At 54.7% G+C, this 23,964-nt stretch overlaps 9 protein-coding genes and 1 non-coding gene across 10 annotated transcripts; 4 read left to right on the top strand and 6 right to left on the bottom strand.

Annotated features, from left to right (window-relative positions):
* Positions 1 to 125: 125 nt before the first annotated feature.
* N656DRAFT_792650 (WD40 repeat-like protein) lies at positions 126 to 1,445 on the top strand (the record flags this gene model as incomplete). The annotated part of the gene is made up of 2 exons (XM_064817096.1): positions 126 to 378; positions 448 to 1,445. The coding sequence occupies 2 exons, from the start codon at positions 126 to 128 to the stop codon at positions 1,443 to 1,445; spliced, it is 1,251 nt and encodes a 416-aa protein (XP_064665921.1).
* A 1,515-nt stretch (positions 1,446 to 2,960) lies between these two features.
* Positions 2,961 to 4,043, bottom strand: N656DRAFT_801972 (xylose isomerase-like protein; the record flags this gene model as incomplete). The annotated part of the gene is made up of 1 exon (XM_064818193.1): positions 2,961 to 4,043. The coding sequence occupies one exon, from the start codon at positions 4,041 to 4,043 to the stop codon at positions 2,961 to 2,963; it is 1,083 nt and encodes a 360-aa protein (XP_064665920.1).
* A 1,408-nt stretch (positions 4,044 to 5,451) lies between these two features.
* On the top strand, positions 5,452 to 5,562 carry N656DRAFT_t135. Its single transcript has one exon. It is a non-coding gene; the product is annotated as a tRNA-Leu (tRNA).
* Positions 5,563 to 5,776: 214 nt separating this feature from the next.
* On the bottom strand, positions 5,777 to 7,426 carry N656DRAFT_718212 (fumarate reductase-like protein; the record flags this gene model as incomplete). Its single annotated transcript, XM_064812258.1, has 1 exon — positions 5,777 to 7,426. The coding sequence occupies one exon, from the start codon at positions 7,424 to 7,426 to the stop codon at positions 5,777 to 5,779; it is 1,650 nt and encodes a 549-aa protein (XP_064665919.1).
* A 936-nt stretch (positions 7,427 to 8,362) lies between these two features.
* On the bottom strand, positions 8,363 to 10,257 carry N656DRAFT_437924 (uncharacterized protein). The gene is made up of 3 exons (XM_064809657.1): positions 9,571 to 10,257; positions 9,078 to 9,500; positions 8,363 to 8,818 (listed from the first exon to the last, which is right to left on the bottom strand). The coding sequence occupies exons 1-3, from the start codon at positions 9,933 to 9,935 to the stop codon at positions 8,722 to 8,724; spliced, it is 885 nt and encodes a 294-aa protein (XP_064665918.1). The 5' UTR covers positions 9,936 to 10,257; the 3' UTR covers positions 8,363 to 8,721.
* Positions 10,258 to 11,751: 1,494 nt separating this feature from the next.
* Positions 11,752 to 12,991, top strand: N656DRAFT_437848 (uncharacterized protein). The gene is made up of 2 exons (XM_064809656.1): positions 11,752 to 12,305; positions 12,437 to 12,991. The coding sequence occupies exons 1-2, from the start codon at positions 12,032 to 12,034 to the stop codon at positions 12,793 to 12,795; spliced, it is 633 nt and encodes a 210-aa protein (XP_064665917.1). The 5' UTR covers positions 11,752 to 12,031; the 3' UTR covers positions 12,796 to 12,991.
* A 2,825-nt stretch (positions 12,992 to 15,816) lies between these two features.
* N656DRAFT_718437 (ribosomal protein S5) lies at positions 15,817 to 16,761 on the bottom strand (the record flags this gene model as incomplete). Its single annotated transcript, XM_064812281.1, has 3 exons — positions 15,817 to 16,080; positions 16,142 to 16,399; positions 16,489 to 16,761. The coding sequence occupies 3 exons, from the start codon at positions 16,759 to 16,761 to the stop codon at positions 15,817 to 15,819; spliced, it is 795 nt and encodes a 264-aa protein (XP_064665916.1).
* A 322-nt stretch (positions 16,762 to 17,083) lies between these two features.
* N656DRAFT_784376 (ribosomal protein S30) lies at positions 17,084 to 17,978 on the bottom strand. The gene is made up of 4 exons (XM_064816158.1): positions 17,887 to 17,978; positions 17,782 to 17,807; positions 17,600 to 17,704; positions 17,084 to 17,526 (listed from the first exon to the last, which is right to left on the bottom strand). Exons 1-4 carry the CDS (start codon positions 17,918 to 17,920, stop codon positions 17,503 to 17,505), a joined length of 189 nt encoding a protein of 62 aa, XP_064665915.1. The 5' UTR covers positions 17,921 to 17,978; the 3' UTR covers positions 17,084 to 17,502.
* A 438-nt stretch (positions 17,979 to 18,416) lies between these two features.
* N656DRAFT_718327 (uncharacterized protein) lies at positions 18,417 to 18,923 on the bottom strand (the record flags this gene model as incomplete). The annotated part of the gene is made up of 2 exons (XM_064812270.1): positions 18,417 to 18,793; positions 18,848 to 18,923. The coding sequence occupies 2 exons, from the start codon at positions 18,921 to 18,923 to the stop codon at positions 18,417 to 18,419; spliced, it is 453 nt and encodes a 150-aa protein (XP_064665914.1).
* A 1,774-nt stretch (positions 18,924 to 20,697) lies between these two features.
* Positions 20,698 to 21,664, top strand: N656DRAFT_674744 (uncharacterized protein; the record flags this gene model as incomplete). Its single annotated transcript, XM_064810472.1, has 2 exons — positions 20,698 to 21,456; positions 21,551 to 21,664. Coding segments are annotated over 2 exons (873 nt in total), but the record flags the coding sequence as incomplete, so codon positions are not given.
* Between the last annotated feature and the right edge of the window lie 2,300 nt (positions 21,665 to 23,964).

Raw genomic sequence — 23,964 nt, 5'->3', positions numbered from 1 at the left:
CTTGAACACTCCCAAAACATCGACAGATTTCACTCCGTCAAAATTACAGTGGAATTCGCAAAAGACATCGATATGAGCTGAAGTTACAGAACCATTCCTGTTTCAATTGTATAGAGCGGCGCAGGATGTTGGAGAATCTCTGCACCCTCCCGCTGTCGGCGGACCTCTTCACCCAGGTCTCGCATCCTTCCAAGCCGATCCTCACAGTTGGCCTGTCTAGCGGCCGGGTTGAGAGCTTTCGCTTACCCAGCGAAGATGACGATGAAGGCGGCCAGAGCAGTAGCACAAGTAGCGGGAAGGGGTTGATCAAGAGCGTTTGGAGCACCCATCGCCACAAAGGAAGCTGCCGCTATCTTGCCTACAGCCACGACGGAGAGGGCAAGTCGGCCACTTTCTTCTTCTCTCTTTCCATGCCACAGCTGGTACCGCTAACACTTAATCCTCTAGCCCTCTACTCTGCCGGCACGGACTCTGTCGTCAAGCACTTCTCGCCCGAGACCGGTCTTGTCATATCCAAGATTGGCCTCCCCCCTCGCAACAGCTCCACCAGCACCACCGACTGCCCAGCGATCCTCCACGTTCTCTCTCCTCAAACACTTCTCCTCGGTACCGACTCGGGCGCGCTTTACATCTTCGATCTCCGCGAGAATGGGAGCCTGGACCCCAAGCCCGTGCGCAAGCATGTCCCGCACGCCGACTACATTTCCAGCATCACCCCGCTCCCGGCCTCTTCCGAGAGCACTTCTGGTTTTCCGAAGCAGTGGGTATCGACGGGCGGGACGACACTGGCAGTGACGGATCTCAGGCACGGGATCGTCACAACCTCAGAGGACCAGGAGGACGAGCTGCTGTGCTCAACCATCATCCCGAGCGGACTCGGGCCGAAACGCATGCGGAGCAACGCGGTGGTGGCGGTGGGCACCGGGGGCGGCGTGTTGACGCTCTGGGACCGCGGGGCGTGGGACGACCAACAGGAGCGCATCTACATCGCAGGGGGTAAGAGTCGGCGGGATGCGGACAGCCTCGACGCCATTGTGCGCGTTCCGGACGAGCTTGGATATGGTAAGGAGGTTGTTGTTGGCGTTGGAGACGGCAGCATGGCTGTTGTCGACCTGAGGCGACGCGAGGTGCAGGCTGTGTTGAAGCACGACGAGATCGAAGGCGTCTCCGCGCTAACGTTTGATTACCAAAACCGGTTGATCAGCGGTGGCGGCAGGACGGTCAAGGTTTGGGCCGAGTCGAGACTTGGCGATCTCGATGACGAGGAAGAAAATAATGGGACTGGAGAAATCGGCATCAAGAGGGCCGCGGACAGCGATGACGATTCAGACGAGGGCAGTGACAGCGAGGAGGAACGTCCCGTCAAGGAGAAGCAGTCCAAGAAGAAACGGAGGAAAGAGCGCGGCGCTCAAGGAAGGAACGTGGCCTTCCCAGGCTTGGACTAAGCTGTTACCGTCGTCGGCGTGGCGACAGCACCGCGTCTTATCACTTCAGGATATCAGGCGCCGAGCGTCTTCGACTCAATGATTGCGAGACGTGCCTGACTGACATTTTAGCGCTTGTGGCACTACAGGCTGGATGCTCAGCCCTACTCCCCTCGAAATCAAGAAAATGGCCAACCTCTGACTCGCGCCCACGGCCGTCGACAGGAAGTCGATGCCCGTCTTTGGCCGAGCCCGATATCGGGCATGTATATCATCACTAAAACAAAGAAAAGAGTACTTGTGCTAAAGGTGTCTGCAAAGACCGAGAAACCATCTGGGCGGCACCATCAGTTACGATAATTATTACCCCGTGAATCAGGTTGGTATTGTACAGTGTTGGATACGGGTCAATCTCATAGTTGCATCCAGACTAGCTGCTTTTTCAGGTTTCCCATCGCTGCCTGGTGAGACATAACATTGAAAGCAGGAACCTGCTGCTTCTGCTTCTCCTTGTTGCTCGCAATCTTGACCGGTGCGAGTCACTTGGGCTCTTGGACAGTCCTTGTCAATCCAAAGGAACCTCGACCATGCATCTGGTGGCTATGTCACCCTATCTGGAGTCGATGTCGATACACGCGGGCGTTTGTGGTTGAGATCTCCGGCGCATCTCCATATTTCCCGGACGCCCTCTTCCTGTCTTTCTCGTCCGGATTTGCTAGCTGGCGAGCCCGCTGGTCTTTTGAGGTGAACTCAGTCAGGCATACAGGGAATGAACATGCGATTGTTCTACGGAGCGGACAGCTCAGCAGATGGCCATATACAGCTTGCTTCTTCCTGGCCTGGTTTCCTCGATGGTTGCAGTCGCCTGGTCCTCTAGGATCCTCTGTCTTTACCAACCCCCTTGGTCTGGGTAATCGAGATTGTGTCTGGCTTAATGGAAGCTGAATCACCTTTCCATCGGGGTTGGCCGGAGAGATAGAACACCGCGAGAGCAAGAAGGGAGTTGTTGAGTAGAAAGACGGATACCGCACCTGGATGCTCGTCATGGAGAAACAACCGGTTATTGACGGTGTACGTTATACTTGTGCATCCAACACGGGACAAATCTGGCGGTGCACTTTGGACTCCAACTGGAGTACTGAATGACCTCACTTGTTCTTGCTTGACTACTCACACACTCCGAAAAAGCCGCCCAGTGCCTTGATCGTGGTCTCGCCCAACCTCTGATTCCAACCCATCCCCCAAAAGAAGGACTAGGCCCCCTCGCAACTATCCAGATCAAGATGGCACGCTGCAGCCTCCTCATCATCGGGCCGAACCAGAACTTGTCTGGGAAGCGCGAGCCTCGTATCCAGAGCGCAAGGCTGTGGATGCAGAAATCCGTTTTGCGCGCTCTATACATGTAAGTCTACTCTGTCTATTCCGGTGCCCTGGTAATCATGCCGTCTAAGATACTCGCCCTGCCCATAATCAGTCCTCAACGCCAGACGCCTGAGAAGTAAGAACCGGGACAGCGAAATAGTAGGATGTGGCCGGCTACAGCGATGCAAAGATCCTCACGGCCGGCGGCGACTGTGGTATATCCACTGCCAATTTCATGTCCTTAACAAGCTTGGCCCATGAGACTGCTCCTCTCCTGGCGAGCTCCTCGGGCACATCGGATCCTTCGTCGGCCATGCGGCGGTTAAACAGCTCCAGGCTGACCCATCCCTCGAAACCAATACCGTGAAAGAACGCACAGGCGAGCTCCTTGACAGGCAAATAAGCGCCACGGTCCGTCTCTCCGTAGAAAAGCCTGCAGTTCCGGGACCAGCTCATCCGAGCCGGCTGCTCGGGGTTGTAGAATTGGTGTCCGGGAACGAGCGGTTTCGCGAGCCGCTCGGCGTCGACAACCTGGACGTAGAAGACCTTGGTAACGTCGACGTGCTCGATCAAGCGCGCAATAGAGCTGCGTACCGCCTCATCGGCGTCCTGAGTCCGGCCCGAGGCGACGGCCGGGTCGGCATAGATGCGGCCGGCAATGTTGAAGGTGTCCAGGCACATTCCAAAGTTGGGGCGATCAACGCGCTGCACCACCTCCCAGCAGCGCTCCCATGTGTCGACGCGGGTGCTCCAGCACAGGCCCTCGTAGGCGAAGCGGATGGGCGGCGTCGCGCGGAGGCCCATATCGGCCACCTCGCGCAGGTCGGATACAATCAGCTCCAGGTCCTCGGTCACCTGCTCGGCAGGCAGAAAGCTGGCGGGAATTTGGATAATGTCGGTGTTGAGCTCGTGCGCGAGCTGGATCCAGAACTTGAGCTGTTCCAGCCGGCGGTCGTGCTCCGAGCGGTCCAGCAAGCCCTCGTAGTGGCTGAAGGGCTGAAGGCAGACAATTTCGATGCCCCGTGCCTTGCACATGCGGAGGATGGTGCGAGCTGCGGCGATCTGGGCTGACTCTGAGGGGCCGGAGGGAGACGGGGTCTCTCGGGACAGGTGCTCAGCCAGGTCGGCGAGGTCCTCGTGAAACAGCTCAATGCCCTGATAGCCGTACTTGTGAGCGGCATCCAGTTTGCTGATGAACGAGTGGCCGGCGTAGCACCGGCCCAGCGACATGGAGGTGATAGCAAGCTTGCAGGGCATCTTGGCAACGGTTTTCGGCGACGAAGGAATGTTTAGCAAGTCGGCGAAAGCGATGAAAAGAGATGCGAATAAAATAAAGCGAGGGAACGCCGAGATGATGAGAGCCGAGTAAGCGAGCGATTACAGACTGGTTACACACTGGCGTTGCTGACGGTGCGCGCTTGGTGGTGATGGAAAGCCGCGAGGTGCAATTCTCGACTGGCGAGTGGACTCAACACGACTTCGAGGGAAGGAAAGAACTTAAGTAGCGGGGATGAACCAATTCTCCATGGAAACATGTACTTTACTAACCTCATGGCTCTAACCTCATGGCTCTGGCTGTTCAAGGAAGGCGCGAACGATAGACGGCATGTTGCCAAACGAGGCCCGGGATGATGGGATGGAAGGTAGGGATTCCGTGCGTCTGTCGCTCGAACAACAACCCTTGCTCTCGTTATCTCTCTCATCTTCGATCCCGGTTCTGGAACAGCCAAGTTGCCAACAGTCTGTTCGCCGGGTCATGGCGGGCGCCGGGAGGAGCCGCGAGTGGCGGCACCAGCCATTGCTATCACCGCTCCTTGCTCAAACTCGGCCGGCCCCTGAGACGGCGTTGAGCGGTGAATGTATGTATGTAAGTACTGTATGTACAATACCATACTCGGACAGGGGTATACTCGGCCTGATACTTGCAATACCCGTGTAAGCAGGCATCGTGCAGCCGAAGACGCAGTGAAGCGCAGCGATTGCACACAACAAGCTGTCGAGCGCCAAAGATAGGCGTCTAATCTCGAATCCAATGTTGAGGTCGCTTGTGACGACGTCAAGTGGAAGCCAAACGAGCTCGCTGCGATAAACAATGACGGCAGTCGCAGTGTGGACAGATGATGGAATTTTAAGCAGGGCGGGACGTTAGCGTTAGGTAAACCCGCAACTTCCACCCTCGAAAATCCCTAAGCAGCATTTTTTGAGGCCGGCCTGTCAGATGCGATGGATGTTGCACGCCTCATGCTCGAAGCCGCGAACATGCAGTCTGCGTGCTGAAGTTCAATTTATATACAGACAGTACCTGCAGGGTGCATGGCACTCACTTACACAGTTCGGCCTGTGTGTGCAGCAATCCGAGTCCAAGTGGATACCTGCGGCCTGCCAGAGACGACCTGGCGTCGATTGATGATTGATGCGCCGACCCGGTGAATGTTAACGAGTCCAGATGCCAGTGTCAAGCAAGACTGACTGTCTAAATGCGATGTGTCAGTTTTGTGTATGCGAATACCCGGATGTAAATACTCAAAGCTATAATGTACTAACGATATGAACCCAGATCCAATCTCAATATGTTGTTGTCCTTGGGTTGGTGGTTGTCTCTGCTCTACGACATTCCAGTGCCTCCTAGTATGGTGGTGTAGCGGCATCACTTTCATCAGAAACAGGCAAGATGGCCGAGCGGTCCAAGGCGCCACGTTAAGGTGTTCAAACCTTGATTCAATCCTCCGAGATTCCGTGGTCCGAAAGGGCGTGGGTTCGAATCCCACTCTTGTCAGCTTCATTTTTCTCCGATCTGCGGAGGAGGACATCTTTTTGATGCCAAGATACCCGGTCTGTGGCGGAAGATCCGCACAAGAATCCCGAGGCCGACACATTCATAACTGGAATGATAGAAGAGGAATTCTATTCTGGCCGTTCTTTCTTGTCTTTTTGTTGCATGGAAATCCGAATTCCCGCCCAAAATGGCCCTCTAACAACAACATTGCCCCTTAGCCCCTTAACCGGGCAGCTTGCTCCCCTGCAATGCGACCAAACACCACGCACTCGAGCAGTGACGAGCCCCCTAACCGGTTATCTCCATGCAATCCACCGGTGATCTCGCCTGCGCCCCAGAGGCCCTCAATGGGCTTTTCCTCCTCTCCCAGGTCAGATCTCAGGATCTGCGCCCTTTCGTTGAACACGGCGCCGCCCATGGTGAAGTGGACAATAGGCGTCACCCGTCCGACGCACACCTCGACATCACCCTCACCATCCAAATCCTCGGCCGCAAGCCTCCACTGCCCAAACGCGGTGCGCCCAAACTCGTCCGGCTTCTCCCCTTTCACCACGCTGCTATACTCCCTAAGCGTCGCCTTGGTAACCTCATCGAGCTCCCGCACCTTCACCTTCCGCAATAGCCCTTTCCACAGGTAAAACCCCACGTGCGCCTGCGCCGCCTCACACGCGCCCGGATCGAGGAGTAATCGCACGTCCCACTGCCGCACGGCTTCTTCTTCCCCATCTTTATCTTTCCCATCCCCTTCCCCCGCTGGCCCAGCAGATTCTTCCGCTTCCGCCTCCGGCAATGCCATAATGGCAGCGCTCACCTTCTCCCTAGTCCCCAGCTCATCCACAAAGCGCTTACCCTTATGCAGGAGGACTGCGCCCTCGCCGCGAAGCATCTCGGCGGCGAGGAACTTGAGACGGGCGCGCGTGGTGGCTGGGTCGACGAACCCCGTTGGATGGATCTGCACGCGGTCCATGTCGACCAGCCTCGCGCCCACTTCTGCAAGTAGCGCGTGCGTTCCTGGCCGCGGGTCGTTGGTCGACGGCAGCCCGCCCAGGTCTGGCCGGTACGTAGCCAGCAGGCCGTGCGCGTCGCCCGCAAAGCCGCCTGTGGTGAAAACCACCGGGCCGTGAAGCTGCTGCGTACCGCTGTCGCTGCTGAGTGCTTTGAGTTTGCGGTATTCCACGCCCGTGACGCGGGGGCCGTGGTCGTCAGTGACGAGGAGCCTGGTCACCTCGCAGTCGGTCATCAGCTGGAAGCGGTCACCGCCTAGCTCCTTGATCTTGGCCAGCAAGGTGGTGACGATGGCTGCGCCGGGCGGTGTCTTGCCGGCGCCGCGGTGGGTGCGCGGCAGGGAGTGGCCGCCGAGCTGGGACACCACGCTGAGGTCGATGCCCAAGTCGTCGACAAGGAAGTCAATGGCTGCCGCGGAGCGGTTCGTCAGCGCTGAAATGAGCGTCTCGCGGTGCTTCCGGGCCGGCTCGGCGACCGTTGAAGTGTGCAGCGCTGACCCGGCCGAGCGGACCGTATCGTCCCAAAAGGACCGGTCGGTGCCGTACTTGGCGGCGTTTTGGAATCGTGTCGGTGCGCCGTTGATTCCCGAAGATGCTTTGATGCTGTTGCCGCCTGGTTTGGCGTTCCGCTCGAGGAGGCGCACCGAGGCGGCGCCAGACTGGAGCGCGGCGAAGGCTGCTGACAGCCCGGCGAGCCCGGCGCCGACTACGATGACGGGGGGCGGATTTGGGGCTGTCATCATGGTCACGCGCGAGAAGATAGGAAATGGGATGGACAAGGTGATTTTGTGGTAAAGTACTGCTGAGATGGCTATCAAGACGCTGATGAACACAATGGGGAGGATACGGCGTCTTGTCATGACCCGCGCTTCTGCATAGCTGACACAAGTTCACGCTTCTACCATGGTGATCACAACCGTGAGGGTTTAACTCTGGAAAATGTAGAACTGTCCAAGACCCTGCTAATTAGTGGCGAGCTGAACTGGAACATGCGATGTCCAGCTCGGAGATCCAGATATGACAGACAGACGAGCTCAGTCGAGCATCAGGTGATAATGCGCCATGGTCGAACGGTGTTGCCGCCCTTCCCCGCACTGCGGCGCAAGGGCGAGCTTCCGCGGGGAAGACAGGAGTTGAAGCCACAAGGGCACACCAGACTCACGGTGATGTCGACCTCTTCAGGGCTCCAACAATGTCGTTCTTGCTGCTTTCACCAGTTCAACAGGCAGGCCGCAGTGCGATTGATGCTGGTCAAGACTTGCAATCAACTGGCCTGAGACACGAATCGACATGGCTCAGGCAGGTACTGTGGGTAGTCAAGCAGCATCAGGTATGCACAGCTAGGCCCCGTCGACATTGTAGGCCAACAACTCATGGAACACCCGGACAGCTGCCGATTCTTTGGTTCCGAGTGCTAGGTGCTAGGTTGGGTGAGTGATGAGAGAGGTTGGTCAGAGTCCCCTCAGCCCTAACTGGAAGGACGGAGGCGACAGCTTGGCATCACCTATTCAATACTACCTTAGAACACAATATGATGGCGTCCAGAACCCCGAGCTGGAGCAACTCTCCATGTTTTTTGTCTGCAACAACTACAGTGACGCATCCTTGAGATGGGTGTCATTCTTGGTAGTTACCCTGCAGCAAACCCGCTGTCAAAGACTGGAAGTCGCTGACGACGATCACCGTTGCGGGGTGCATCTGCGCGGAGTGAAGCCGGACGACATAACCCCGCGCGTCGATATCCAAGCAGGTATTCCGTCGAACGTTAGGTATGGGTAGGTGAGGTGGTCATCTCACGGAATGGTCGCTCCAAGTGAACAAAGTGCAACGACAATATCCATGACAGCAAGTCCAGAACTCCAGATTCGTCCATTATCCATCGCTAATCAAAAAAGCATAACACAAAGTGTCCAAAAGGGGTCCCGTTTTGATCCACCACGCTGCTGCTGCTTTTCTCTCTTTTCAGGCTAATATCTCCACAATTCCTCCGTCAAATCACCACGGCCCCAGCGCTCGACGGCATCAAATAACCGACTTGCGAAACTGCCGGGTATCGCACTCAAATCGAGAAGATTGGAGTAATGAATTACAATCAGGTCTAAAAGGCAAAACATGGGGTATTGTTCGTAATGTCGCATTGCTCGTACGTGGTTCTCTAAGCAGCCGTGTTGGAGTTGGCCTTGGCGAGCCTCGCCTCGCGACCCTTCTCAGACCACGGGAAGTGGAAGACGGGGATGAGGAAGAACGAGTTGCTGTTGGTAATACGTCAGCGTAACTGTGCCAAGAACCGGCACGGGATTTCGCTTGGCTGTTTCTTGGTTGACGGCAGTGGCTTGCGATCGCTGGCTTGGCGGATGCAACGACAATCCTTCTCCTTCCACAATCCTCCCGAACCAAACCCTGCGTGTGGGTGGGAGGCGAGGAAACAGTAGGTGATGGGGTAAGAGCAGCTTGCATTGAGAAATGCAACTGCAGAGAATAGAGAACTCAAAGAAAGAGGATTGAACACACCTGCTGTCGGCAATACCGGCGAAAGCGTTGTACCATGCCAAGAAGGCGGCAAGCATACCAAAACCGCCACCAGCATGCTGGAGCATCAGGGCCGACTGCGTGGCGCCGTTGTCGCTGGCGTAGTGGCCGCAGGCAAGCATGAGGAAGGCGAGATCCAGGGTGAAGAACAGCAGGAAGAACATGACAGTCGAGCGAAGCGTGCACAGAAGCAGGATGGTAGTAAAGATAAACCAGCCAGTCAAGAAGAAGCCCAGTGCCGAGTCGGTCATCTTGGGGTCGATTGCCTTGGTCGCGTCGTTTTGGTACGGTCCCCCGGGGCCGGTGATGTTCCAGTGAGGCGTCAGCAGGATGCCGTAGGCAATCCAGAAGCCGCCATACGACGACAGCGCCGTGGCACCAAATGTATTCCCGATCGCCATTTCCCTGCAAACATGGTTATTACCACATCTCTATCCTAGAATCTATGACCTCACGGTCAGCGCTGAGGACTTACCACATGCCAGCCAGGAGCTGGACGAGACCGCCGTAGCCAAAGGCGAGGGGAACGGTAACGTTGGGCGCAGTGACGCCCCGTGCATTCATGTTGATAGCCGAGAGGACAAACGTGGTGAGGGCGAAGGCACAGAGACCCAGAGGCGCCGGGTTGGCGAACTTGCGGTGCTCGACCGGCCGGTAGAGACCCGGCTGGAACTCACCACCGAAGGCCGGCAACCGAGGCTCGTCGCCGGCGTGGACGTGTGCCATTGGGTTGCGCAAGTCATAGCCCCGGTGGGTGGCATTAGCTCCGTTGGCCCCGACGGGTGTAGCCCCCGTCGTCTGGCCAACGCCCTTCTCGGTCGCGAGATGCTGGTCCGCCATTGTGTGCTGCAGAGGACGAATGGCTCGGCTGAGTCTTCTTCTTGCGGCGTCTTATACTGGGTATTGGGTGGTTGAGTTGAGGGGGAAGAAGAACCAAGGAGCGAAGGCCGGGAAATGGACGAAATAGAGGGCCAACAGGATTGATATAGATGGGATGGGTCAAGCCAGCAACGCTTTCTAGCGCCGTTGGGGTTTGGGGGGGTGGGTAGCAGTGATCGCTGCAGTTCATACCAGAATTGTCGAATGAGCAGCGCCTAGAGGAGCGACGGGCAGCCGGGATCTGCTTCTGCCATCTACATTATCCACCCTGTCCAAGGGCGCGGATCACACCTACACTACACATTAGTGATTAGGTAAACCCACCGAGCCCACCAGGGAGCGGAAGGCGTCTGTGATAGGGTCGCGATGCAGATGCCGGACACAAGGACGTTGTCCGTTGCCCGGGTGTGTCTGGGTTGGCCATGTCATGCAGCGGCTCGGGGGATAATGGGTTATTGCAGCGAACGGGGTTGTGCCGCTGCCATTCCCTCCGCAGCGGCCCATTCTACATACACTGGTAACACTCTAGACGACACGTCGACACTACACCAAGGGTGCTGGGAGGGTGGGCTCCGGGACCTCGGATAGCAAACCGAATCTGATGAAATGAGAGTCCCGTGCAGAGAGGCGCAAAATCTGACAGGAGCAAACGGGGCGCTACCCTGCCCAAAGTTGCACCGAGCCCGCTGTGTCGCCGGCCTAGTTTCTGGGTTGTTTGGGGGAAAGGAAAGGGGGTGGAGATGGGGGATATTGCGTCGTAGATATTATGGGGTCCCCGTAAGGAATCTCCAGCATGGATCCATTACACTAGGACAAACCCATTTTCTGGCCGGACAATCCTTGCCGCATGCATTGAGCCTGCGTCTTTCCAACTGGGCGATATTGGAGGTGACTCGCCATGACTAAAAAACCAACAAGGCCCAGGCGCCTGAGCAAGTCACTCGTTATTCCTGGATTTTATGGGTTCATCGTTTGGTTGCTGTTTGGCTTGTATGACCTCAGACAAGATCTGATCTTGAACAAAACCTGTGAGCTTATAATTCGAGCGTTCGCAAGATCGTAGCGCGAACGGGGCAGTACTCCGCACCCCAGAAAACAGTACGTAACGGTATATGCGTTTGGGCTGGGAACTGCCAGCGTAATGCTCAAAATCGTGACCTGGCGACCTCGGCTGCCAACAGTCGCCTAAGAAAATTCGCCGACTCGTTCAGAACACTCTCTCGGGACTCTGTAATGGTCGGTATCTGGTCCATTGGCTGTTCAATTGTTGATCAACTGGAACATGCTGGGTATGGCGTCAGACGGGATGCAGCCACCACATGGCAGTGGCGTTTCGTCTTTGAGCAAGTCGATCGTCCGGTGTAGTTACCGGAAGAAGAAGAACCCCTCATCCTGCTCCCCACAACTGCACCATTGGATGAATTGCTTGTTTCGCCGTGCTTGACTGGTCGACTCGTGTAGGTCACATGGCGTCTCTGGTATTCCGGGGCATTTATCGCTTGGTAGTTATTCCCACCTGAAAGTTAGGCTTCTATGTCGAAAGCGGACATAAAGCACCATTTCTGGCCCTGCTAACGGTTGTCGTCAAGACAAGACGCCAAGGCCTGCGTTGTCCGATCGAACGTTCCAACACACTCCAAGCTTTGGCAGCCAAGGTAAATAGTCTCGGTATCCTCAATTCACCATCGCTGATTGGGCGCCACAGCAGTCATTCGCGCAGGATGGCTTACATCGTTCCATGTCGTCCAGGCCAGACACATGGTTGCCAAGCTGAGCCCAGGTCGATTGCCGGCTGGGCTTGCGTAGTGTGTGCACTAGAGGCAGAGCGTCCACTGACAACGGGCCAAGGGAGCTGAGAAGAAAAGGATTAGGGCAAGGCGATGATCGAGCAAAAGGCCAGCAGTGGCAAGGAGAAAACGCTCAATGAATCGCTCAATTGGGCTTCTGACTGGCATGATTTGCAAAACACATGACCGACCCGACGGGAGCTGGTTCCTTCTGCCCGTTGACAGGTGCTAGGTTGGTGGCCCATCGCGCTACACTTCAGGTGATCTGTAATGTCCTCGGCATCAGCGATCCGGATTGTGAAGGTACGGGCCCAATGGGACCCGCAACCTCTGTCATATGGGAGCTCGAGGGAAAGTAAAAGAATATGGGGCCCCGGACGGCCCAATGCGCCATTCAGACGACAAGATTTGTTGATCGATTCCTTCCCTTCCTTGTACTTGGTGGGAGTCTTGAACACGCCGTTGGGGTTGATCTATGAATGGCATCTCTCCACCGCAACCCCGACTTCCCCGCACCTCCCAGCGAACACCAGGCCCAACAAAAGTATTTCACGGCTTCGGAAACGAGTCAGCGACATCTCCCTCCTACGCATTCTACAATACAGATCGGTGACTCTTTTAGGGTGCACAATGGATTCTCTTTCCTTCAGGGGTCGAGTATTTAACGTTATACAGAAATTCCTTTAGCTCGAGATGCCGAGTCCGAATTGGAAATACTACCGGATACAAGGGTCTGCGCAACGTGGGTAACGCAGGTCCACAGGCGATGTGACGATTCATATTTACCCGTCATCCTGCCGTTGCATCGTTTATTTCCGCGGCACTGGCCGATCTTGCCAGGCCCTCGTAAGTTGCAACAGTTGTCGGCGAGCAAACCACTTCCACCAGTGGCCTCTCGAAGAAAGAAAGGGTCCCAACCCCAGCGGTGTCTGCTTACGAATCGAATCGGCCGCCCTACCCGGATGGCACGGGGACCGGCGATCACTGTCTCCGGCCATCCCAACGACGCGGGCACGTCCCGACGAGCCCGTTAAGGAGGGAATAGCCGGTGATGGGTTGTTTTCCATCGTGTGTAGAAACGCAAGCAACATGAAAGGATTTAAATACTGGGCCAATATCGCCCATATAACCGCCTCTAGAGCGGAGCAATATCTGGCGGGGATTGTGTGTGAGTGGTGTTTTGCAATGTCTTCATCTCAGCTCGGATGTACCGAATCCGACCATCATAGCGGGCAGAGACTTTCGATCGCAAAAGTTGGTCTTCTCATGCTGTTGATGTTGTTGCGGATCGAGTGAGTGATAGAAAAACTCCAAAGGATACTCGTCATTGGGCATCTTTGGGGCGGATGCACCTCTCGATTAGGCCAGTGTCTTTTGCACCCATTGACACCAGCTCAAGAATGCCTGCTGTCGAGAGAGGTAGGTGCTCGATGGCGTACACTCAGACAATGGCCTGAAGAATCCCGGATAATTCTTCACACATCGTATATGTATGCTCCCTCCCCTGGCCAACCGGTCTCGAGATTGGCTATTACATGGATGAGATTGCAGTTGCCATCGTTTATGAAACATGAATTCTCTATCTTGGCCTCCTCGTGCCTCTGCACTCGGCTCTCGACTGCATGTTGCCCAAGGCGTGTATGTACTCTGGGGTTAAAAGGGGCTACTGTCGGTACTTTACCCATTTGTTTTTTCCCCGGTAGTACGAGCAAAGGTTGTCATACCACCGTGAAAGCTTAGCAACGGGAAGCCGTTGCCAAAGCAGAACGACGCCCAGATGGTGTGCAGCCCTCCAGTGGCACAATCGGCAGATGTGCTCGGCTTATATGTACCTACCTAATCTCACATGTATGCACCGTGTCTTTTGCACCACGACAGCTCAACTCGCATCACTTGCCCGTCACTTCTCAGGCTGCATAACGTCTTCACCAAGCTTTGCTGGCTCTGGGAAAGATCATTGACGGCACCGCCAGGAATTCACAAAGCTGTAATACACAGCATGCATGTCTCACCTCCTCTATGTCACTGACTCCTCCAAGAGGACTTGTTGTCTCTCTCGCAATGGGACGACCCGTTATTCTACTTTGTCTTGGGCGTATACTAGGAGTCCTTAGTAGTAGGTATCTAATACCTGCCATACAGCATCATGGACCGATGAAAGGACCGTATCAACTCGCGGACACCGCAGCCGGAGTATATTGGCGGCTTCCCCGTCGAACAGGGCGATCATGGCCCTGACAAACACTCGAATCTCGGGCCGTAGCAAACCAGGAACAGTGGTGCCGTAGCGTCCTGGAGTCGACCTAGGACGTGGCAGCAACATGCCGTCAGGGCAGTGATTGCTCTCCTTCCGTGCTGCATGCTTCCACAACCCTTTTCCTCGTTGTATGGGTCTGCGCGTACAAGATGACCGGCCTGAGAGCCTCAGTTGCTGCTGTGGTTCGAATCCAAGTACGGTGTCATCCATGCCGGGCATGAGCGGGCTTACGGATCTCTTTCGGACGTCTTCCGGGAGAATCCAAAGTCAAACATCCGTCGACGACGTACTATAGCCCTGATATCTCGTGTCCGCGAGAGGGTTGAAGTCCCAGTCGCGACTGATAGGTATCAGTTACTCAAGGTGCGCATAGAGATCCTTAGAGTATGCGTCAAAAAGGGGTACACCTGATTCACTGGCTGATGGGATGTTGGCGTCGTTGCTATTCCTCCCCAGGACTCGGAATGGTTGCACCCGTCAAACCCTGGATCTTCACGCCGGAGCTACCCTCGCACGTGTCGTCTGCCGTGTGCGTGCATCCCTTTCCCCCGCCTTTGCTTAGTAGTGAAGCAATATAGAATAGTACGTCATCGATATCATCCTAACGGAGGTCTCATGGGCCCTATCTCCCTGACAAGAGCTCGGGACGACCGATCCGGCAGTCATACACATGCCTACAGAAAAGCCACATGCTTTAGAGCGAAGAAGGACGGGGCGGGAGCTCCCGACCCGCATACATCACAGACCAAGGGCAGCCCAGGTTGCCATGACGAGGCCGGATCTAGACCGGAGGACCTCCTCCTTGACGCCCGGTGTGCTCAAAACCTGGATTTGACAGGAACGTGACAGTGGCAACTTGGGTAGCCTTACACATGATCGCTTCAAGATACAAGTATTGTGCGATTACCGCGGGCGATCTGGTACCACCCCCGTGGCCGCCGTGATGCAGCCGACGATCAAGGCCTCCTTCCCCTCGTCAATAGATTCCGCACCGATGCCGTTTTGATCGTTTGATGTTACGACGGGTAACCGGCAGCAGGATGGATACTAATCACACTGGACTCCCTCACTATATGGTATCAGAACGATAGGGCGAGACCCGGGAAACTTGATATATCCATCCGGGAGTTAATTCCTCCAACTTCTTGAGCCAAAGGGAGGCACTGCTCTGTCGTGGGCCGTTGTGGCAGCCCAGGAGTCTCTGATTTGCCGTATGTTTGGCAAGAGAAAAGGTATTAGAAGAAAGGATATAGTGTGAGAGCTCCGTGAGGCTTGTTGGGTCTGATCCAACACTCAAGTAGCAAGGTTCTCGGTTGAGATAGGGAAATGGGATTAGGGATGCCGTTGATTTTGGAAGGCGAAGAATTGGTTGTTTACCTTGAAGGTAACACCTTCATCGCCCGAGGGTGCTGGAAAGGGTCCGACTGTGTTGGCCGCCGCTGTTATGTCAGTACCAGTGACTCGTGACAGAGAACATCGGCTCTCGCGCCTCAGTGTGATATAAAAGACAACCTTGTAGACGGAAAGACCATATCCCACTTTGCCAACCCAAATGTAAAGACCTTGCAATTGCGAATGCCCGACCCTGCTGTAAAGAGGATGCAGCTCACGTAAGAAAACAATTGAGCACCAAAGAAACGTCATGAATCAAATCGTGAAATAGATTCAGGCCGATTGTGCTAATATCTGCGACGACCTCAATCTATGCCATTGCCGGAGCCCATGTAAAGTAGAAATCCACAGACGCCCCAAAAGTACCCTTTTCCCACTGACCGAGCATCACCCTCAGTACAGCACCTTAGTGAGCATACCGCTTGCCGTCCCTCAGGGTGTCGGCATATTCCTCCAGAGGGCTCCTGATGAGCTTAGTCTCCTTCCACAAGTTGGGCGTCAGGAAGCCGTAGGTGTTGGACACGGCCGCGAAGGTGGCCTTAAGGGTGTTCTCGAGGGTCTTGGTCGAGCCGGAAGACGATGTGTAGGCGTCTTCGATACCAGCGAGCTGGAGCAGGCGCTTCACAGCAGGAGAAGCGACGAGGGAGGTACCACGGGGAGCGGGGATAAGCTGAGGACCCAATTAGCACACATCCTAAATAAACCCTTTCTGACATCAAGGGAATACGTACGCGGACAGTGACGGAACCGCACTTGCCGCTCTCCTTGGTGGGAAGAGAGTGCGGCAGACCGAGGTTGGCACCCCAGTAACCACGCCTCACGGGGATGACGCTGAGCTTAGCGATGATGATGGCAGCGCGGATGGCAGTCGCAACTTCCTTTGACGTCTTGATGCCGAGACCGACGTGGCCCTCGGAGTCGCCAATGATGACGATGGCCTTAAACCGCGTCCGCTGACCAGCGCGAGTCTGTTTCTGAACGGGCTTGATCTGTATTTTTGAATTGAGCGTTAGAAAGCTGTCAAACAAGCCGAATGGTGCGATTCGATAGGAGATTCGAGGAATTTCGCCGTGCGCACCTTCATAACCTCATCCTTGAGCTTGGGCAGGAAGAAGTCGACGATCTGGTACTCCTTGATGGGGAGCGAGTGGAGGTAGATCTCCTCCATGCTCTTGATCTTGCCAGCCTTGACGAGACGGCCCAGCTTGGTGACGGGCTGCCACTCCTTCTCGTCGCTCTTGCCGCCGCCCCGACGTCCACGTCCACGGCCACGGCCGCGACCACGCTCACCGCCACGATCACCCCGAGATGCGAAACCGCCGCCGCGGGCACCAGATCCCCGATCAGCCATTTTGTTAAATTGTCGGTGGTTGTCGATTGGGGATTTTGTTGTTGTCGTGGACTCGGTCGAGCAGTTAGGTGAGGTCGACCTTTTTCGCCGAGTGCGGGGACTTTTTGGCTGGGAAATTCTCGATTTCTGGTGTGCCAAGAAACCAACCCTAAATTCTGATGGGGCCTTGGATCGCAGCTCAATTGGCAGGTGTGGGGCACGGGCCAGAAACTTTCCCAAATCCCAACCGTTAAAGGGAATAGAAGTTATGGAACAGAGCAAGAATCACCACTCACATAACAGAGAACTTGTGACGCAAAAGGAGGTATATGTACCTTACATGCCTCGCTCTATCATCGTTCATGCTTCCTCCCAAGAGATAGACGCGTAGGCCTCTTCCTTGCGAAGAGGCAAGCAAGCAGTGAAATGCCGGCGCCTATCTTGGGTTATGAGATTGTGTAGCCTGACAAGGGCAACAGCAGCTGTAGTGTAGCAAGACTTAAGAATGTCCACGCCATGGTCGCTCCAGTTCCATAAAAGAAGCCACCCAGTAGGCACCATATCATCCCGTAGCCGGAACGCCTTGCTCACCCGCAACCCAGGCCGGAATGAAGGGCCGCGCCATGCAAACCATGACCTCCATGTTGTAGCCAAAGATCAGCCGGCCAGCCCAAGCGCCGTTACACCATTTCCCATCTATACCGAACTTCAGCATCCTGTCGAAAGTTCGAAACGCCAAAATGCACTTCCTTCTTGCTTCGGCTATGCAGTCGGGTTCGGGTTCATCTGTTACGGACACGTGAGCCAACGATTCAGTTGCCGATAGATGTAGGGGCACCAAGGGGCTCTAGCTAGATACCTTGCGCTTGCCGCCAGTGACCGTGATGTTGACGAAGCGGCGTGTGTACAGCTCCCGCTTGTGGGCGCGGCCCTTGGGCGTCTTGGGCTTCTCCTGCGGCTCAACCTACAGACGGGAGGTTGTTAAACTGCGACTAGTCCACTTGGGGAGGATCTGGAGTTGATGTCTGATAATGTTCGTACCTTGGGAGTCTGCGACTTGACCTTGCCTGCATGCGCATGTTAGTCTCATGCTAGGTGAAGCCAGAGACAAGGTAAAACGGCAGATCTTGAGAGAGAGGTTCATACCTGCGCGGGCGAGAGAACCGTGAACTTTGCCCATGTTGACGATAGATCACAGTTATGGAGAGTGCTCTGGCGTTGTTTGCTGATTTGTGGCGATGGTGAAGTAGAAGCGTGGCCCAGGAGGCGAACAATCTGGAGGAAAACGGATGAGAAATGGGTGTTGCAGGTTCAAGCTTTGGCCTTCGCCGATTGACTCGTTCTCAGGCCCCAAGCAAGGGTTAGGGTTGGATTGATTTACACATAAGACCGACACCCCAGTGACCCCAGTCTCTGTTTGGGTAGATTTACCTGCTGGATATGAAGAGGCGCATCTATTGCTTGATGAATCAATGTGCAGGAAGAGAGCAGAGAGGGTAAGATAAATTTTAGAAATCGGGTATCGCAGATTTACCCAAGACATTCAGTCTCCCATGCCCTTCGGTTTCCACCTGCGCCTCCCCTTCATCATTATAAGCCCTCATTGTAGCGTCCATCAACTACTAATACAGTATGCCAAAGTATTCATGGTATTGCTGAAATTCTGCATTCATCCATTACACGGCCATCGGTGGCTTAGGATGGGCAGTCGAGGTATGATGGCCGCGACTTCGGAGCGCTTCGAGGGTATCGACAAAGACAAGGAAAGCAAATGTGGCCCAGAGAAAGAAGCCAAAGGCAATCGCTGCCCCGACAGAGCCGCAGTATGTGTTGCCGTCGCATCTCGGAGAGCCCCATCTCGCGGCCAGCGCGATGGAGCCGGCGAACCAGAAGATCATCGTGATCCATTCGAGACCCAGAGCCGCCAAACGGTGGAAGACACGGGCGAAGTATAAGGGTGTCAAACCAATATAGGCAAGAACCACCAGAGACCAAATCGAGCTGAAGTGCATGAACCCGAAGACACTCGGAGTCCAGCCATCCGGAGATACCACTGTAGAGGGGTTAGGGTTCAGTGTGACGAAGCGCTTCCAGTCAAAGAACTCACGATAAGCTGTCAGCCCGAGCTCGATAATGGCGAAGACCACCGCAACGATGTGGGCTATAGGGACAAAGCGCTGCATTGTGTCTTTGGCGGTTGTTGCTAGAAAGGAGACGTTAAGATGGGCGATACTTGAGGGGGAGTAGCTATGCGTGCTTAGAGGTAGAAGACAGGAAGCAGGACGGCGTCTTGCAGGTGGGTGGTGTGGTTAGCTGACAACCTTTGTATCTGTCGCTCTTCCCGTCCCGGCAAGGGTATGACGCTCATTGCCTGGTTGTCGGCGGAAAGAAGGGTCTGGCTTCTGAAAGGCCAAGCAGAGACGGGATGACGTGGTGCGAAACACTGCCCCGGAGAACAACTGCCCAGCCCAGCTATACGAGGCAAAGAAAATAATCTAGAGGATCCATACCAGGCTTGCACATGGATCAAGTTCGGCAGAGAGGGAATCCGATGTCACCACACTTTTTCATTTTCAGTGTACACGACCACCCGGCGAAGCAGCTACTGTATTGATGTTTCTCATCGATGTCTGCGTAGACCTGGCATGACGTCATGTTCAACCCGCCGTGGTGGAAAATCGCAAGAGACCCTGCAGAAGTGCACGAGCTTAACTAATCCTTGACGCCTGCCCCAGGGGCCACCTTACCTGATGTATTCCTCTCCAGATCACGTAAAGAGGTAAAGGATAAAGCGAAGAAGAGCAGCTTTTACTGCAGCATAATTCACATACCTAGTGAAATGAGTTGCTTGGTGCTCCAAGGGTACTTCAATATTTGGAGTTATTTGAATTGGTTTCGTATCAACGAGAGGTCGCTCTTCCCGAGCAGCGTTGCGGAGACCTGACCAGCAGTCTCAGCTGTGGCCAGCCAACCAAGAGCCCGGACCGGAGCCCTGGATCGCAAGAAAGGAATTAGACCCCTTGGCCCGTGCGCCTCCAAATTTTCGGTCTATCTCTGACACCCCGAAAAAAAAAGGACCTCCAGTTTCCGCATGCACACCTCCGTCTCACTTTCATCCCAATTCCATCGACAGGCTCGCCGTCACCTGTTGTATCTAGACAACCGAGCTGTTCGAACTCGCTTCGGTCGCTTGTTAAGAAACTCCTCTAGCCTCAATTTGCAGTACCTAACGGCTTCTTTTGGAGGGCGCCTCTACACGTGTACTTGTACATCATAGTTACAGAACTTGTGAACCTTTATGGAAGCCACCTTGAAACCACCCAATGGAATACCACCGTCCACATCTCAAGTCTCACTGCTTTTCAACCCGCAATGTCCTGGTCCAGGAACCACAGCGCCTGGTGGTGTTCTGAAACTGGAGGCACCCACTATGTGCAAGCACTACCTACTATTACCTGAGACAAGTGCATCCGCCCACGTCGACTTCGAAGACATTTGGCATTTCCTAACTGTTCTGCACTACCGACAATTTGTGTTACTACTGCCAGTGTGCTTCGACCGCAAGAATGGCAGACTGCCGTGGCGGTGGCTGTGCCACTCTGCAGTGGCTTGACTCGGGCTGACCGAGACTGTGAGTGACTGGGCGGAACTCATTCGCGCACAGAGTTCTCGACCTCGTCGACAGGACCCAATTCCAAACGCTGTCCAGCGTCGCAGAGACATCTCACAGAAACACTTCAAAATCCATTTGTGGTGTCAATCCCAGTTGCTGACTCGGAGGAATTTCGAAGAGCGTGGCAGACATCTTGGCCAGGGCGATATCCGAAATGGGTTGCTTCTACCGTCATGAGCCAGTGCCTGCAAATGGCTTGACTGTGCTGTTTGAGCCCGATGAACCTTCGATTGAGTATGTGAAGGACCATTTGGCCCCGGTTTACCTTCTACGCCCGATACTAAGCGTATCATAGCGTTGTCTTCGTCCATGGGTTCACTGGCCATCCAGAGCGGACATGGACTCACCGGAAAGGCGATCCACGGTCATGTCATCAGTGCCCGGATGCCGAGAGGGGCCAAGACACCACGGAGCGCCCGGTCAAGGTACGGAAGTTGAGCCGTTTCTTGATATCTCGAAGTGGGCCCAACGATGCTCGTGAACCAGCGTATACATCTGTATACTGGCCAAGGGACCTCGTCCCAACCGTTCTCCCAGGTGCGCGAGTCTTGACATACGGCTATGATACCCGAGTGACACATGCTTTTGGTCCTCTTGGGAACAAAAGCAGCGTCTATGAGATGGCGTGGGACTTCTTGGTAGAGCTTGATGCCAGCCGCCGGTCGCAGGAAGCGAGACCCCTTCTGTTTGTTGCCCATAGCCTGGGTGGCATACTTGTCAAAGAAGCGCTACGACGATCGGCCAGCTTCCTATCTGGCCGACAGTTCCGGTTTCGGTCCATCTTCGATTCCACAGTGGGTGTCATCTTCTTTGGCACACCTCACGGCGGCGCCAAACCTGGAGGGTTACCGCACCGCGTTGCCGAGAAGCTTCTCAAGGCTGCCGGGTTTTCTGTCAACGAACAGGTCGTCGCTACACTTCTGCCGTCCGGGGAGCGTCTGAAAGAGCTGAGAGATGAGTTTGGCCCAGTTGTTAACAAGCAGAATTGGACCATTTACTCCTTTCAAGAGGCGATTGGCGTCAGATTCCTGGGCGGCGAAAAGGTGCGTGTTTAAACCCAACCCTATTTCCTCTTGCTAATCGTGACTCAAGGTTGTCGATGATACGTCATCCTGCCTCAACCTCCCCGAGATTGAGACGAAACAACACATCCAGAGGGACCACATGGATATGTGCCGTTTTGCGGGGTTTGACGACCCCGAGTTTAAGAAGGTAGACGCGGCTCTGAGGCACATCACAGGTTTAATGCAGTCCAGACACCGGACACCAGAAACGGCTCCCCTGGCGCGGGTTCTCAACGAAGAAAACAGAAGGCTCTTACTCGACTCACTCAGATTCGAGCAAGTCGACGCCCGTATGATGTCCGTCAGGTCTGCGCACGAAAAGACCTGCAAATGGCTCCTCAAGAAGGCGGAATATGTTGACTGGCTTGACCCAGGCAAGCTCTCTGACCACTATGGGTTTCTGTGGTTGAAGGGAAAGCCTGGTACGGGGAAATCTACCTTGATGAAGTTCGCCCTCACAAACGCTCGAAAGTCTATGAAGGATACTCTCGTCATTTCCTTTTTCTTCAACGCAAGAGGGGCCGACATGGAAAAGTCCACGGCTGGCATGTACCGATCCCTGCTGTTGCAACTTCTTGAACGGGTACCCCGGCTTCAAGATGTCTTCGAGACACTAGGATTCACAGACTGGAATTCTAGCAGTACTTACGTCTGGAGCATTGAAACTCTGAAGGATCTGTTCCGAGAGGCTATTCATTCACTTGGCGAGCTCGCGGTGGTGTGTTTCATTGACGCTCTGGATGAGTGTGACCAAGCTGAAGTGCGAGATATGGTGGCCTTCTTTCAGCGTCTCGGTGATCTTACCGTCCCCCTCGGAGTCAGGTTCCGCGTCTTTTTTTCCAGTCGGCACTACCCTCACATCACAATCTCACATGGAATCGACTTCGTTTTGGAAGGCCAGGAGGGGCACGATCAAGACATTACCGACTATATCGACAGTGAGCTACACCCTGAGCTGCGCACTGGGGACACAGCTTCTCTTGGGATACGGGAGACTTTGCAAAAGAAATCTGCTGGGGTTTTCATGTGGGTGGTTCTCGTCATTGGTATTCTTAACAAAGAATATGACGACGGTGAATTTGCAGCAAGTCAACTGCGCCAACGACAAGTACAACGGAAGCTTGACGAGATTCCTAGCGACCTACATGAGCTGTTCCGCGACATTTTGACCCGGGATGCACGCAAGAAAGACAGGCTCATTCTCTCCCTCCAGTGGTTGCTCTTTGCACGAAGACCCCTCAGGCCAGCTGAACTCTACTTCGCCATTATCTCAGGCATCGAGCCTACAGATCTACCGGCATATATTTCGAGTCAGCCCGGGCTAGATCAGATGGAGAAGTTCATCCTGAACTCATCGAAGGGCTTAGCCGAAGTAATAAAGTCCAAGAAACCGACGGTCCAATTCATTCACGAGTCGGTCAGAGACTTCCTCATAAAGGAGAAAGGATTGAGTGCTGTTTGGACAGATCTTGGGCCGACATTTGTGGGCCAAACCCACGATCGTCTGAGGCAGTGCTGTCTCGCTTACATTACGGAAATTGACATCGACACTGCGAATCTCGGCATTCCTGACGTTCTGCCCAAGACATCTTCTACGAAAAGCAAAGAGCTCCGTCACAAGACGGCGAAGCACTTTCCCTTCCTCCAGTATGCCGTGGAAAACATACTGTGGCATGCTGATACGGCACAGGCCGGCGGAATCAGCCAGGTCAAGTTCCTTCGTGAGCTTACCTTGCTCGCAAAACTGATAACTTTGGGCAACATTTTCGCTCCGTACGAAAATCGCCGGCACTACTCAACACCAAGTCTTCTCTACATCCTCGCAGAATACAATCTACCCGCTCTAATCCGAATCAACCCGAACAACTGCGATTGCTTTGTCTTTGAGGATCAGCGGTACGGACCGCCAATATTTGCGGCATTGGCGTGCGGGAGTCGCGAAGCAGTCACAGCGATGTTAGAAGTCCAAGAGCGGCTTCATGGGGAGGACTGTGCGCGTGCCAAAGATTGGGAGTCAACCGGGAAAGATACACTTAGTTCATTCAGCCGCGAATTCTGGTTTTCACGAAAGACAGGCGTTTTCGGCTACTTGAAAAAAATCGACGATCCGGTCCTGATGGGCTTCGCCCTGGGAAGCTCTGCAGTGGACCTTGACCCGCAGAATATGATGACCGGGTGGACCACAACCCTGCTTCACATCGCCGTGGATCTTGGCAACGAGGCAGCCGTTAGATCTCTGCTTGACCATGGCTATCCAAACGACCTGGAGGACCCTGTTAGTCGGACGCCACTTCTTCTAGCCGTCGTCAAAGGTCACGAGTCCATCGTTCGGCTTCTTCTTGACCGGGGCGCTGCAATCGAGGCGAGCGGTAGAGTCAGTACCGACAATGGCCGGACACCACTTGCTTTAGCCGCCAAAAACGGTCACAAGACACTCGTCCAGCTTCTTCTAGATCGGGGCGCTGCAATCGAGGCAAAGGAGTTCTA

Source organism: Canariomyces notabilis, assembly GCF_033297395.1.
Source record: "Canariomyces notabilis strain CBS 508.74 unplaced genomic scaffold N656scaffold_33, whole genome shotgun sequence".
Taxonomy (NCBI): Eukaryota; Fungi; Ascomycota; class Sordariomycetes; order Sordariales; family Chaetomiaceae; genus Canariomyces; species Canariomyces notabilis.
Note: the sequence above shows the minus strand (reverse complement) of the source record. Positions and strands in the feature narration are given on the sequence as shown.

Coding starts and splice junctions, on each gene's coding strand:
- N656DRAFT_437924 (XM_064809657.1), bottom strand. CDS start 9,935: ATGGCGGACCAGCATCTCGCGACCGAGAAGGGCGTTGGCCAGACGACG. Junction 9,501..9,570: donor CAGCTCCTGGCTGGCATGTG/GTAAGTCCTCAG, acceptor CCATGTTTGCAG/GGAAATGGCGATCGGGAATA. Junction 8,819..9,077: donor GCCGGTATTGCCGACAGCAG/GTGTGTTCAATC, acceptor TATTACCAACAG/CAACTCGTTCTTCCTCATCC.
- N656DRAFT_437848 (XM_064809656.1), top strand. CDS start 12,032: ATGTCCTCGGCATCAGCGATCCGGATTGTGAAGGTACGGGCCCAATGG. Junction 12,306..12,436: donor GAACACCAGGCCCAACAAAA/GTATTTCACGGC, acceptor AACGTTATACAG/AAATTCCTTTAGCTCGAGAT.
- N656DRAFT_784376 (XM_064816158.1), bottom strand. CDS start 17,920: ATGGGCAAAGTTCACGGTTCTCTCGCCCGCGCAG. Junction 17,808..17,886: donor CGGTTCTCTCGCCCGCGCAG/GTATGAACCTCT, acceptor ATGCGCATGCAG/GCAAGGTCAAGTCGCAGACT. Junction 17,705..17,781: donor TCAAGTCGCAGACTCCCAAG/GTACGAACATTA, acceptor TCCCGTCTGTAG/GTTGAGCCGCAGGAGAAGCC.